This window comes from Fragaria vesca, linkage group LG6 (genome assembly GCF_000184155.1).
Source record: "Fragaria vesca subsp. vesca linkage group LG6, FraVesHawaii_1.0, whole genome shotgun sequence".
In the NCBI taxonomy this organism is placed as follows: domain Eukaryota; kingdom Viridiplantae; phylum Streptophyta; class Magnoliopsida; order Rosales; family Rosaceae; genus Fragaria; species Fragaria vesca.
Genome location: NC_020496.1, coordinates 265,961 through 279,740, shown reverse-complemented (window position 1 = coordinate 279,740; position 13,780 = coordinate 265,961). Strand labels below are relative to the sequence as shown.

Genomic DNA, 13,780 nt, shown 5'->3' with positions numbered 1-13,780 from the left:
CTGTTTTCTACTTCCAAATGAAAGAGATCGACCCTATATTTTGTGTCAGGGTTTTGGTGAGTATAACTCATGATACCCCTCGATGCACGTATCATCTTATTTTAAATGATACCATATATTTTTTTTTTATCGTATATTACAATTTCGTAAGTCGATGTAATGTTAATATCTTCTTTTATTTTTGTTACACGAAAACATACCAAATCTTTTGTAGATTGTCAATGTGAGACTAGCGATAAAGTCGCAGCATTAATAACATTGTCGATAAAGTAAGCCAAACGAACAATATAGGATAAAATAGATTCTTTCAACAGAAATCAACAAGAGCCGTCTTAGCTCAGCCGGTAGAGCGCACGGCTTTTAACCGTGTGGTCGTGGGTTCGATTCCCACAGACGGCGTAGTGGTGCCGTTATTCAAATTATTTTTGTTTCTATTTCCCTGTGCTTGATCAGGCCCAACGCATTTAGGGCTGAGGAATTGGGTTTAATCTGTAGCCTGATTTTCAAACAGGCCCGGGTCTTTCTTTCTTTTTTTTTGCTCTAACTTATCATTCCCAAGATTTTTCTCAAAAATGAAGAAAAAAAAAATTCTATGATTTGGTTGCTACAGAGCTCTCAGAATAGTGACAATGAAGGAGCATAGGATTCCCCACTTAAACATATGTCTGCATGTGAACTGTTTTTGTATATCTGCCACCTAACCTCCAAACATCACACATGCATACATGCCTTGCTTACACACACCAAATTCTAATTATCCATACAAATAAAATTGGTATATATTTATATATATGACCCAAAATACATCTCCTGCAATCTTGACAGTGTTTTTATATGCAAGTTACAAAGGTGTCACAGATATAACTCATTACCATGGTAGCCAACCAAATTTAGTACATCCTTTGATTACATCTAATGACCTTAATCTGTGGGCTGGTTGATGACAGAGGATGAGATATGCTTTGATGCCAATAATTGTGGTAGTAGTGTTCTAGAGGAGCTACTACAATAGCCCAAAAGTATCACTACAAAAATTAGGTGTTTACATTGATGTTCTTTAAATAAGAGAAAGTTGGGGCGACTAGCTAATGAAGACTTAGTTTAGTATTGTGGTTTAAAAATTTAGTTTTATATAAGCAACCCTGAACCTGTTTTCTAAAATAATGGTTATTTAAACTAAAAAGTTATAGATAAACACGTTTTAAAATTTTACCAAATAAAAAATCTATCTAAAATGGTGATTATAAGTTATTTTAATTCCCAAAACTTAATATTAAACTGGGCCGAAATAAGCGACGACTCGTTAAGTTATCTTTCTATTCTGGCTTGTTTAATAATGTTTTCATAATACGAGCACAATGCTAACCTTGTTATTGGACTGCTTATCAATCACACATTACTAACCTTTTCAATCAAATAGTAGTAATAAGCCAAAACTTCACTAGATTAAATTTTCTCTCGTATTTGGTCTCTAGTCAAACTAATTAATAGACGTGTTTAATTTTGGCTTCATATATGACAATACAGTTTTTAGTTTAGCACTCGAATAACTTCAAACCTAAACTCGAGGATTGTACATTAGTCAAAAAGATGATTAATAAAAGATCGATCACTTAGAGATTGAAGTATATTTTTATGGTACCCAAGTCCTAATTAATCCTCTATAAAATATGGAACATCAATCCCAAGTACTTAGTTTGTTTTGGCTTCATTTTTTGAGTCAGTCACAACTCACATACCCCTTTCGTATATTTTTGACCCTTGTGTGTACGGAATCCATGTTCAACATCAACCATTCAAGTTAGGAATATTGAAATGTGGATAGTAGATTAGTAGTCATAGTACTTTGAACGTTATTACTTGTACGTTAATCTTATCTTAATCCTTTGTCATATCATTAATAATTAAAGAGCATGATGAAAAAAGCATCACAGTTGAAAATAACATGTGTTACATCAGTTGATTAGACAAAGAGTACTTATAATGTAGTTTTTTTAGAAACCATAATTTAGGTCTTTTAATCTTGAATTGCTTCTAGATCTCGTTTGATTCATAGAGAGAAAGTATTTGGAAATGAAAGTTTCTTGTATTTAGAGAAGCAAAAGAAAAATAAACATTTTCCTGATAAAAAGAAAAATAAATAAGAAACAGTCGTTCATTTTAAAATCCATCTTATTTGTACCTAAACGCATTTTAAAATTTTTACCGATGATATGAGAAATGATATAAAGCGATCAATATAGCTTTTTCAGACTAAATGGGATGTCATCATAAGTTGCTAGTTGAAAACATGATGTAATCTATTAGTTATTAGTTATTATTGATAGGATTATGGATTTGTATGTGGGATTCTGGCATAAACCATGAAGTTTCAATTGTTTATAAATCTTTCTTGCCCTTTACCCACCATACAATTAACAAGTAATCATACAAGCTTTAGGATAGTGATCGATGGAGTCATTCTCTTTTTAGAAAGGCAATCAAATTACACTTTTCAAAACGAAAGCACACAATTGAGGACCATATACTACAGACTAATACACAAGATATTTTCTGGAATTATACATGCATCTCAACCCTAGAGAGTAAATAACGAAGCACTACTGTACATATATTTTTACACAGTTATAGGATCAGCCCCGAGCCTCGATCAGAGGTAGATTTGTAGGTCGACATGATCAAAGTATAGTTTCATTGTGTCATGACTTTACGCATAGACAACTATATAACTAAATTAGGCTAAACGCTAAGTGCTAAAAGATGTGAAAGGACCAGACATTAGAGTTGTCTGAATGCAGTGATACAATTGTACGTGCATTAGTGCATTCATGCATGAATCGTAGTCATCGTATACTTGGAGATCAAAGATTGAACCCTAACCTCCCAAGCTTACCATGTGCCCTATCAAATCAGTAGCTCAATTTGTTAGCTAATTCTGCAACACACAGCAGCTAGTTTTCTTTTTCAATTACAACATATATCAAACTAATTATATGTCGGCCTCCTCTGATATATAACAATCCGGTGAAGCTCAACCCAACAACTCTGGTCGGGAACCGATGGAGAGTTAGGTTTACTGAATTCCTTCTTTTTTCTTGGATGTTATCAAACGCTTCGCTTTCACGTATTTGCATATGATTTCACGCAGCTTAGCTTATAACATCCCCGCAGTGAATACGTGATCGACCAGAGTACTGTTTTGTTTTCGAATTTTCAGCGAGACAAACTCATGTGTTCTGTTGATCTTCAGCGACAGCTGATCCTCATGCACGACCTAATCCCCTGATCCTTATTGTCTCGAGCACAATTGCACAGAGGCATTGGTTGGAACTTCTTTTTCATCATTTCTGGAAACTGAAAGAACTGAATGAACACCAGATTTGACTGTACCTTCTTCTAGCTCCTTATCTATGAGCTCTCAAATTGGATGTGGACCTTGTCACCTAACTGAAAACTCATCTTCTAACCACTCATTTCCTCTCTCTGCAGGTTGAACACAAGTATAGTCAAAATCTTTGAGCAGCTAAATGCCTAAATGACCGGAATATCCTCACAGCAGTTGGTGAAACCCTAGCTAGCTTCTGGGTAATTCATATCAGTCTTAATAATACTGCATTTGAAATAATTTAATCCAAACCCTCCAAGTCTGAAGGAAGTTAGCTAAAACCAGCTAGCTAGTGTCATGGATAATCAAACAGATAAAAACTGGGACTTGAAAAGAAAATTATTACAACACAAACTGTGTATTTCTGACAAGATTCACATGGATAAATATATAAATGTGTATATATATGAGAGTCCAAAGTTGATGCAATGTTGGTTATGTGCGTTCTTTCTGTCATAGATTCAAAATACTCGCAATTTTTGACTGGCAATTTTGTTTGTGTTATGAAGTTTCATATTTTAATGGTTTCAACCGTTACTGTCATCTAGAATTGCGAGGATTTCGATCAGCTTGTTCAATCAGTTGGCTGCAAAAGATATTGAACTACTATTTTCAACGCAAAATAGTTGTATTTTTGTTTTCGGCAAACAATCATGGACTGGTTAAGGGTTTACTGACAATGTATAGGTCTGGGGATATCTTACCCCAAACGCGTACCCTTGCTATAAAATAATAACTTGCATTGATTTGGTGAAATCATCAATATCATTATTGCACATTTTTTTCAATTACCCTGGTCAATTTGCACTGAAAATATCTGGATTGGATAAAATTTGGATAATAACTTTGACCATGAAGGAAACTTTTGATATCCGATCCATATTTACTGACGATCAATGAATTCTTTGATTAGCTAAATTTTCAAGAGAATTAACTTGATTTAATTTATGCAGAAGAAACAAAACAAAACAAAATGTCTTGAAGAAATGTGGCGCGCGATCCGTAATAATGAAACTTTTTGAAAGCTTCTTCTGTTCTTCATCTTACACATAGGTAGAAATATTCTTTAAGTTCGCGGTTCTCATTATTGGTACATGATGCATGTATCTCAAGTTGTCTGATAAATTTTTCAGTATTTTTTTATAGATTTCTTTTACTTATCCGAAAGAAAATTAGTTAGTTAGGTAAAATGTCTTAAAAATCATTGCACAATATCCGTATAGATTGTCAAGTACCGTGATATTGAATCTTATTGCCTCAAAGATAATATTGCGCACAACATCCGTGATGATGAATCTTATTTGAAAACTTCTTCATTGTCAAATGTGAAAAAAAAAAAACTCTCTACTTATCCGTAAATTCGTCCCAATACCTTCAAAGATAACTCATATGACTAATTTCTTCACATACATGATCATTTCTAATAAATTCTTGGTAATTAAATAAAAGAAGAAAGAAAGAAAGAAGAAAAAAAATGGAAAAAAAAGGATCGCTAATCATTCAACCTTCATTCGACGACTTTGAAGTTTGATGGGTTTCCTCCAAAAATTGATTCAGAGTCCAGTGAATGACAGAACAAGCATGGTCCATGGTGTCCAGGTATGAGCTAGCTGAAGCATCAAAACTCATCAAAAAGTGGGTCCTTTCGTTTCTTGCATCAGTTACACTTCAAGTTTTGCATGTTCCACCGTTAAAAAAAAACTACCATGGCTTCTCTTCTCTTTCATATAAAGAAGAAGAGACTTTGCTCTATTTGTCACGTACCATCGCGGGACTGGTGGTTTCCTTCTTCATGTATTAAACAAGTGATTGTTTTCCCTTGAGCTTCTTCCCTTCAAAAGCAAATATTTTATGTCAAAAATCATCTCCTCTTTCCTTTCTCTCCCATTTGTTTTGTGTGTCAGAATACAAGAAGAGCCAGCCATAAGGGGAAAAAAGCTTTAGCCTTTAACTAATCATAGCACAGAGAAAAGTGAGCCAAAAAAAAGAACCTGAGATTGGTTTTTAGAAATGAATGGTCTATCACATCTTGAACCGGAATACTCTGAGTTTGTTGAAGTAGATCCAACTGGCAGATATGGCAGAGTAAGCAAATTAAACTGTCTCCCTAAACTTTCTCTATATTTTCTGTCTTTAAACTCTGTCATCTGCTTGAAAATTGGTCCTAAATGGGTCTTTGGTTTGGTTGCAGTACAATGAAATCCTAGGCAAAGGAGCTTCAAAGACAGTGTATGTACTCAAAGCTCTTGTGTTTCTTACAATTTGATCAGAACCCAGTTTGGTTTATCCAAAGTTTGGAGCTAAATTTGGGTCTTTCTGTGAGAATTTGCTAAAATTGAGTGTTTGGGTTTGGGTTTTGAACTTTTGATTGGTGCAGTTACAGAGCATTTGATGAGTATGATGGGATTGAAGTTGCTTGGAACCAGGTCAAGCTATATGATTTTCTTCAAAGTCCTGAAGATCTTGAGAGGCTGTACTGTGAAATTCACCTCCTCAAGACACTGAAGCACAAGAACATTATGAAGTTCTACACTTCTTGGGTTGACACTTCAAAAAGAAACATCAATTTTGTAACTGAAATGTTCACTTCTGGGACTCTTAAACAGTAAGTGTTTTGTGACTTTGTACCAAAAAGAAAGAAAAAATTTATGTCTTTTTGCTCCCTGAATCCTTTGGGGTCAATTTTTGATAGTCTGTTTTGGGTTTTTTAGGTACAGACTAAAGCACAAGAGAGTAAACATCAGAGCTGTCAAGCATTGGTGTAGGCAGATCTTGGGAGGGCTTTTGTATCTGCATAGCCATGACCCTCCTGTGATTCATAGAGATCTCAAATGTGACAACATCTTTATTAATGGAAATCAAGGGGAAGTGAAGATTGGTGATCTTGGTTTAGCAGCGATCTTAAGGAAATCACAACATGCTGCTCACTGTGTTGGTAAGTTTGACTGATTCATACTGTGCAAATTCAAAATTTTGTTGCTTTGGTAATTTGTAAGTAGTTCTGTGGCTAGAAGTTGATATGTGTTTTAGATTCCTTTTTTCTTTGTTGTTAAGTAGGGACACCAGAGTTCATGGCACCAGAAGTATATGAAGAGGAATATAATGAGCTAGTTGACATATATTCGTTTGGGATGTGCGTTTTGGAAATGGTGACTTTTGAATATCCTTATAGTGAATGCACTCATCCTGCTCAGATCTACAAGAAAGTTGTTTCAGTAAGAGGATTCTCTTTTTATAACTCTCTTTCACACTTTCTCTTTCTCTCCATTTAGTGGCATGCTTTTTCTGTAGGAAAAATTGGAGTAAAAGATTCCTTTTGACATGTTTTAGGGGAAAAAACCAGATGCTTTGTACAAAGTTAAAGATCCAGAAGTAAGAAGGTTTGTTGAGAAATGTTTGGCAACTGCATCTATGAGGCACTCTGCGATTGAGCTTTTGAATGATGATTTTCTCCGAGTAGATGAATGTGATTATGATTTGAGACCAGTGAATTATGGTAGGCAGCTTGATGACATAGGTCCTCTTGTAAGGCAGCCTGTTTACGAGGTTCATCAAAACAACAGTTCGTTTAGTAACGGATACTCGAATGGCTATGGTTTTGATTCCCAAAACGAATGGGGGTATCATCCTTTTGAGGTGGAATCAAGTGGAATAGAACTCTTTGAGCACCATGATGATGAGGAACATGGTGAAAATGTGGACATAAGTATTAGAGGGAAGCAAAAAGAAGATGGTAGCGTCATCCTGAGACTTAGAATTGCAGATAAAGAAGGTTTGATCTGTCTTTATTTTGTTTCCATAAGCTTATATATAAATATGTATGCATTCTTTACTTCTGAAAATTAAATGTAGAATCAATTCTTTTACTTTGCAGGACATATACGGAAGATTTATTTCCCATTTGACATTGAGATGGATACAGCACTGAGTGTTGCAACTGAAATGGTGGCAGAGCTGGATATCACTGATCATGATGTAACAGAAATTGCAGATATGATTGATGGGGAAATTGCAGATTTGGTACCAGGTTGGCAGTCCGGGCCAGGAATTGAGGAAACACCGCGTTTTTCCAATCAAAACATTTGTCAAAATTGTGTATCCAACCACACCTCTAGTGGTTCCTTCATGGAGTTTCTCTCTAACAACCCCGGGGCTACTCAAGGTTGTACACATGGATGTGCTTCAATGCATGGTCGTTTTGAGGAGATTACATATCAAGAAGATGAGTCGAAGCATCATGTAACAGAGGATATACCAAATGAATCAAGCCAATCAGACTGCCTACATTACCAAGAAATCTGGGGACAACATGAGAGTCGTGAGCTTAGTTCAGTGGGCTCTGGACAAAGCCATTCAGACGAAGAATATGAAAAAATGAATCAGTTAGTCACAGTCATGCAGGATCTTAAATTGGACAACACCATTGCTTCTGATGCAAGAAATTCTCTGCGGAACATATCCGGTTCACATCCCTTTTCCACAGTGCCCTCGATCTATTGTGACCTCTCAGATAATTCTGAGCATGAAATTCAAAAGGAATTGAGGTGGCTCAAGGCAAAGCACCAGATTGAGTTGAGGGAACTTAGAGATCAGCAGTTAGGACTTGTCTCAAAATCTTCAAATAAAGAACACGAAAGAGACAATGGGAGCTTATCATGTCTGGTATCAAACACCATGAAAGGGAACAACTATGATAGAAGTTCAAGCTTTACTTGCCTTCCTAGTCCTAATAAGAGCTGCCCCAGTTCGGAAACCCAAAGGGTCCGAAAATGTGAGGCGATTTTGGAGTGTCCTGATGCTGAAGAGGAGGATATGGGTACTGCCAACAGCTTCTACACCAAATCACAATTGCTTCCGCACTCTCTTTGCAGGACAGTTTCTCTCCCCGTTGATGCTGTTGATTCATAAACTTGTAGAGGTACCCCATTTGTATGCTTTCACCAAGTTCCATACCAAAAGAGCTATTCTTTCTTGACGAAGGGATATAGCTCTTTGAGGTAATGGGATGGTGTGACCATGTGTATTAGTAAATTATATGAATTATGAGGGAAAATACAAGTTTTGAGGCCTATAAGATTCAGTCTGTTCAAGTACATTTTGATATTGCTCTGAATATCAGTAGTGAAAAGTATAGGTGTGATCAATGAGGCATCTAGTAACTGATGGGTTTAGAGGTGCTGGTGAAGGGCTGAAGGCAATCTCTATGGTCGTTATCTCAATTTTATTTATGGTCATCGAAAAGCTTTAGTTTATCTATATATTTACAAGAATCTTTAAGACAAGATAGACAAAATGTTTGACAAACTATCTTCAAAAACTAACTTGGATCATATTATGCCGAAATAACTTACTCTTTAAAATGGAGCATCAAAGAATCTTATATCTTATCGGTGCTTTATTGATTTTGTGTTCTGAGACATTATTGAGGGAGAGATGAACCATTGAAAAATGATGATGAATTGAATTATTGGCATGGGATCATCAACACAGGCAGTTCCTGCTTGGCTGGCCAATGAGAGGTTTTATCAATCATGACTTTCGAGATTGATTTTTGTAGGACCATCCTCCCTAATATGTCAATAATCATGGAGTGGGTTTTTCCAAAACAATCCTCTTCCATGTTTTATGCTGTGATGCTGATCTGCTTGCAATCAGTCTCAGTGGCAAATATGGCCAGACATGAGAAAGACTATGACAGAGTTATGTCCTCCTCTGATACGTCTAACTTACTAATATGCATAATGCGATCTATAATACCTCAAAAATCTCAATACGTAGTGTTATGTGCTTGTTTAGCATCAAATGACGAATTAGTTATGTGATGTCTATCTAATTTAAAGTTCAATTAGGAAATTGTCGACGTACTAAAACAAACTCGCTTATGAGTCATCTGACAGTGACACAAAGGAGGTTCCAAATCACATATATTTGGGATGAGCTGCAGGCCCTGCAGCTAATGGACTACACACATATCTTTCATCCAAGTTGTACGCATCTACAAGGAGATTTTGCACATCATTTTCTTTGCTTTATGGTTTTGTGAAAGTGGCATGGGTAGCAAAGTGGACGCCTACCATACTTTGTTTGTTTATGTATTTCCTGGCTTAGGTGTTTCATTTGGACCAAGTAAAAAGGTTTCAAACTTGCCACTTTATAGGAAAACTAGAGCAATATGCATGCGTGAGGTTTTAGATATCTATTCAAGTAAATGTAGGCTTTTCTTTTAGGATCATCATCACAAATTGGACATCAACATATCCTTCATTCCTTCCATTACAGACAAAGGTATTCATTACTTCAATTTTGATGGCAACCAACATGTTAACTTCTCTATTTCATATGTTTTGCAGTATTCATAATAATACTTCAACTCAGTAGCATTGTGTTACTTCCAACAGTTATTCCAGGGTTCTTGTACCAATGGATACCTCTCTCATTATTGACAGTGCATGCCAAATAACACCAAACTATAATATCTCACACCCATTGGATCTGCTGCACTAATTGGTAAATCCACTAAAGTTGTATAAACACAAAGGTGTATTCTCTGTTCTTGCTTTGCAAATTGTAGCAAGTCCAAATCTATTATGAAGATTTACAAATTAAACTAAATCAGCAAAATGAACTTAGTAAGAAACATGTATTGAAACATCGACCATCATCCATAATGAGGACTGGCAAAAGCAAGAAGCTCATTCAATCTATCACCTAGCAAGTTGCCTCCGAAAAAAGCTTGGTGATGGCTGCTTCTGTAAGAATATACAAGTCCCAATCGATGGCTGAAGTCTTCTCTTTTACTCAAGCAATGCCTGGATTCCAAAAATCCCATTCTGTAGACTATGACTTCGACTTCAAAGTAAGTTTTCAGTTCCTGTCATCATAGCAAACTCAGCTTCATCAATAGTCCCCTTTTTCAGCTTTTTTAGCAGGCGATATTCTCTCGTCAACTCATCAGCATCTTCAACTGTCTGTTCAGCCCCTCTTTTCTTAGCTGTTTTCTTCTTCGTCACCTTAGCTGCAGCACTTGGATTTTTGTTGGTTTTTTGAGGTTTAGGATCTTGCTCTTTTGCCTCTTTCTTCACTAGCAGATTCTTCCTCCTTTGCTTCTCGCGAGCTTTGTCCCTATATTATCAACTTTTTCTTAAGCACAGGCTCATTATGAAGAAATGTGCAAGCTATTTCTTTTACAGAGTATTTACAAAGCAAGCATGAAAGTAAGGCACTAAGGTCTACAGTACTGCATGTCAAAATGCAAAACTAACCGCTACTGATTCTAACATGAAGAAATTTAAGCACAATAGGTCCTGCAAGCTATAATCATTTTCATTTACCCTAGTTTTTAGTTGTGATTGATAATACATATTATTCAGTTCAATTTCAGCCAAAAAAACAAGCCTTGAAAAAATATCCAAAAGGTGAAGCCTATTATCAAAGGATTGGTATTATTTCATTAGCACCTCAAGTTCTACACATACTGTAAAAGATAGGAGAGACTTCTTACTTATATTTGATCTCCTCCAAGTTGATGTCTGCAACAGGAGTGAAACCCTCCGTGGAAAGTGTGTTGTGTTTTACCTCAGACATTGCAGGGAGCCGTAGTAGTCCAAACCCCATGCCCAACTTCCCAAGTTCAAGTTCTTTCCACCTGCATTAAAAACTCAAATCAGAAATGGGAAAAATGCTTGTTCCCAAATGTATTACTTTTTGTTCCGGCAGCCTGAAGTATAACACAATGTGCATATGGTCACCTGAAAATGTAGGAGCAGCCGTGTTTTTTATAAGCACGGACGTAAGATTTCAAAGCCCGCTTGCCCTTTTCCATGATATCACGGTCTTTTCTTGCAGCAGATCGTAGCTGAAGCAAAGTTTCAAGACGATGTCAGTTCAAGACTCAACTAAAACAATAGAGATGAGTTGGACCAGAAACTTCAAAACAGGGGAAACCATCACAAAAGTAAGCTCATATCATTGTAAGACAACAGCTTGATCCATAATATATGACAATCAGAATAAATGCTAGCATATTCACCCAATGTCCCAATATTGTCGATCAATCAACATTTAATGAGCACAATGATGCCTTACTAACAGGTGCAAACGAGTAATAAATTATGTAAATAAATTTTCCAGTGTAAAAGAATGTAAAGGTTACATACATGATGCTTACCTGAAGAACAACATCAGAGACATCATCCGGACATATCCTTTCTTGAAGAGGAACTCCTTTTTTCCGCAGGAATTCCACATAAGCTTCCTCCTACAATAGTCCAAACCCAATAAGCACCTCATACATACTAAACAACCAAATGTCAAAAGAGTGATATTAGTGCTGTATAAAGTGCTATAACTAAACCTTTGGTAACAGGAAAACAATTGCACTGCCTTGTCTACCCATACGTGCTGTTCTGCCAACTCTATGTACGAAATCATTAGGCTTTTGAGGTGGATCATACTGCAAATTAAGAAATAGGTAAGTATTCTATTCAAATCCGAAAAAGGGGGTGATCATCTAGGTGCAACTGTTAACAAGCTACCTGCACTATACAGTCAACACCCGGAATGTCAAGTCCACGGGCAGCAACATCAGTGCATAGAAGGACGCCACTTGAGAGAGATGCAAATGAGGCTAGAGCTTTGTCCCTTGCTTTCTAGACAGTAATAGAACAAAGAATGATGAGTTAATGAAATACTGATTTAGAAGTTGTCGACGTCTGTTAGCCAGCAATGCTTTTACCTGTTTCATCTTCCCACGGATAGCAATCAGATTGAAATCCTTCAAGGGAGCGAGGCATGATAGAACAACTTTCCAGTAGTCAACACAAGCACCAGTCATGAAGTACCTGGATAAGGAGAAAGATGAGACTATCACTTTGGAAGTAAAACAGTTTCACCTCGATCTAAACAAGCGTTTATACCTCCACTAGACATCAACACATACTAATTTCGTGTCACTTACACCATGGTCTTTTGAGACTTATTCTTAACAAGGATATCCACAAGCTGCGACGGCTTCTTGTATGCGTCGCATTCCATATACTGAAATAGAGCAAGGTGGTCAAATCCAAAACAAATAAACTAATAAGAAGATGAGAGACATTAAAAACACATTATTCTTGCCTCAATGGAAAGTCCCGAAGGTGTTATATACTCCGCAACCACTTTAACCCTCACCGGATTCCTCAACCCCGCCCTGGCCAGCTCCTCAACTGCCTCAGTCTGAGTAGCTGAAAAAAGACCAGTTCTTCTCAGCTTTGGCAGGCGAGATATAATACCAGTCAGCTGCTTCTCGAACCCCATATCCAACAGCCTATCCGCCTCATCTAAAATCAAAATCTGCAACACCACAAACCTCACCCTATCATTTCAACCACACTAAGGGCGCCTAGTTTGGGATTGCTCTGACTTTTTGTAAAAATTGCTTCTGCTGTATTATGAATATAATCAGCTGTGAATTAAAACAGTTTCGTGTTTGGTAAATATTACTTTTAAAACTGCTGTCAAGACATAAAATATTAATTTTCAGTGTGTTTATCGACAAACAGCTTTAAAACTGCTGTTAAGACATAAAATATTAATTTTCAGTGTTTTTATCGACAAACAGCTTCTAGAAATAACCTCAAGGCTGTTTCTAAAATTTGCTTCCACTAACTTGTAATTTTCAAAAAATAATCTAAAAGTTAAGATAAAAACTGATTTTTTTAAAAGCAAAGCTGTACCAAATTAGGACTAAAAAAACAATGTCGCTCAATTGAATCGTAATGTACGCACCTCAAAGCTCCGGAAATCCAAGCGATCCATACGTTCCATAATGTCGTAGAGTCTACCGGGTGTTCCGATCAGCAAATTGGCTCCTTCCTCCTGAATCCGCTGCATGTCAGCTTTCACTTGGCGTCCTCCAACCAAAAGCACGCACTTGAAATTCGGCGACGTCGAAACGAACTGCTTTGCTGCGTCGTAAATCTGCGACGAGAGCTCTCTCGTCGGAGCTATGATCATTCCCATCACCTACACACAAATCAGAGTTGATCAATTTGAATAGGTTTAAAGAAAAGAGAGTGGAGGTTTTGAGTTACCTGGTGAGGCTTGGGATTGGTGGAAGCGCGGCGGAGGATCTCGAAGAGGGGGACGACGAAGGCTAGGGTTTTGCCGGAGCCGGTGGCGGCGTCGACGGCGACGTCCTTGAAGCTACATAGCAAGGGGATTGTTTCGGCTTGAACCGGAGTGCAGAATTCGACGCCGGAGGCGGTTAGGGCTTGGAGAACCGGATCGGAGAGAGGAGGCTTGAGGTCGGAGAAGCGCGTGTTGCTTAACGCGCTGTCCATTGCTGCTCGCTTTTCGTTCGCGCCCTTTAGGATGTTTCAGGGTTTTTGTAGGGTTTATCAGTTTGTTTCTGAA

At 37.1% G+C, this 13,780-nt stretch overlaps 2 protein-coding genes and 1 non-coding gene across 3 annotated transcripts; 2 read left to right on the top strand and 1 right to left on the bottom strand.

The window, feature by feature from the left end:
* Positions 1–326: 326 nt before the first annotated feature.
* On the top strand, positions 327–399 carry TRNAK-UUU. Its single transcript has one exon. It is a non-coding gene; the product is annotated as a tRNA-Lys (tRNA).
* A 4,887-nt stretch (positions 400–5,286) lies between these two features.
* On the top strand, positions 5,287–8,479 carry LOC101295533 (serine/threonine-protein kinase WNK1-like). The gene is made up of 7 exons (XM_004301975.1): positions 5,287–5,470; positions 5,577–5,614; positions 5,763–5,990; positions 6,097–6,320; positions 6,443–6,600; positions 6,716–7,157; positions 7,260–8,479. Exons 1-7 carry the CDS (start codon positions 5,396–5,398, stop codon positions 8,291–8,293), a joined length of 2,199 nt encoding a protein of 732 aa, XP_004302023.1. The 5' UTR covers positions 5,287–5,395; the 3' UTR covers positions 8,294–8,479.
* A 1,757-nt stretch (positions 8,480–10,236) lies between these two features.
* Positions 10,237–13,707, bottom strand: LOC101295240 (DEAD-box ATP-dependent RNA helicase 18-like). Its single transcript, XM_004301974.1, has 11 exons — positions 13,459–13,707; positions 13,154–13,390; positions 12,503–12,718; positions 12,342–12,421; positions 12,120–12,225; positions 11,920–12,033; positions 11,739–11,837; positions 11,553–11,642; positions 11,134–11,240; positions 10,887–11,030; positions 10,237–10,507 (listed from the first exon to the last, which is right to left on the bottom strand). The coding sequence occupies exons 1-11, from the start codon at positions 13,705–13,707 to the stop codon at positions 10,237–10,239; spliced, it is 1,713 nt and encodes a 570-aa protein (XP_004302022.1).
* Positions 13,708–13,780: the final 73 nt, after the last annotated feature.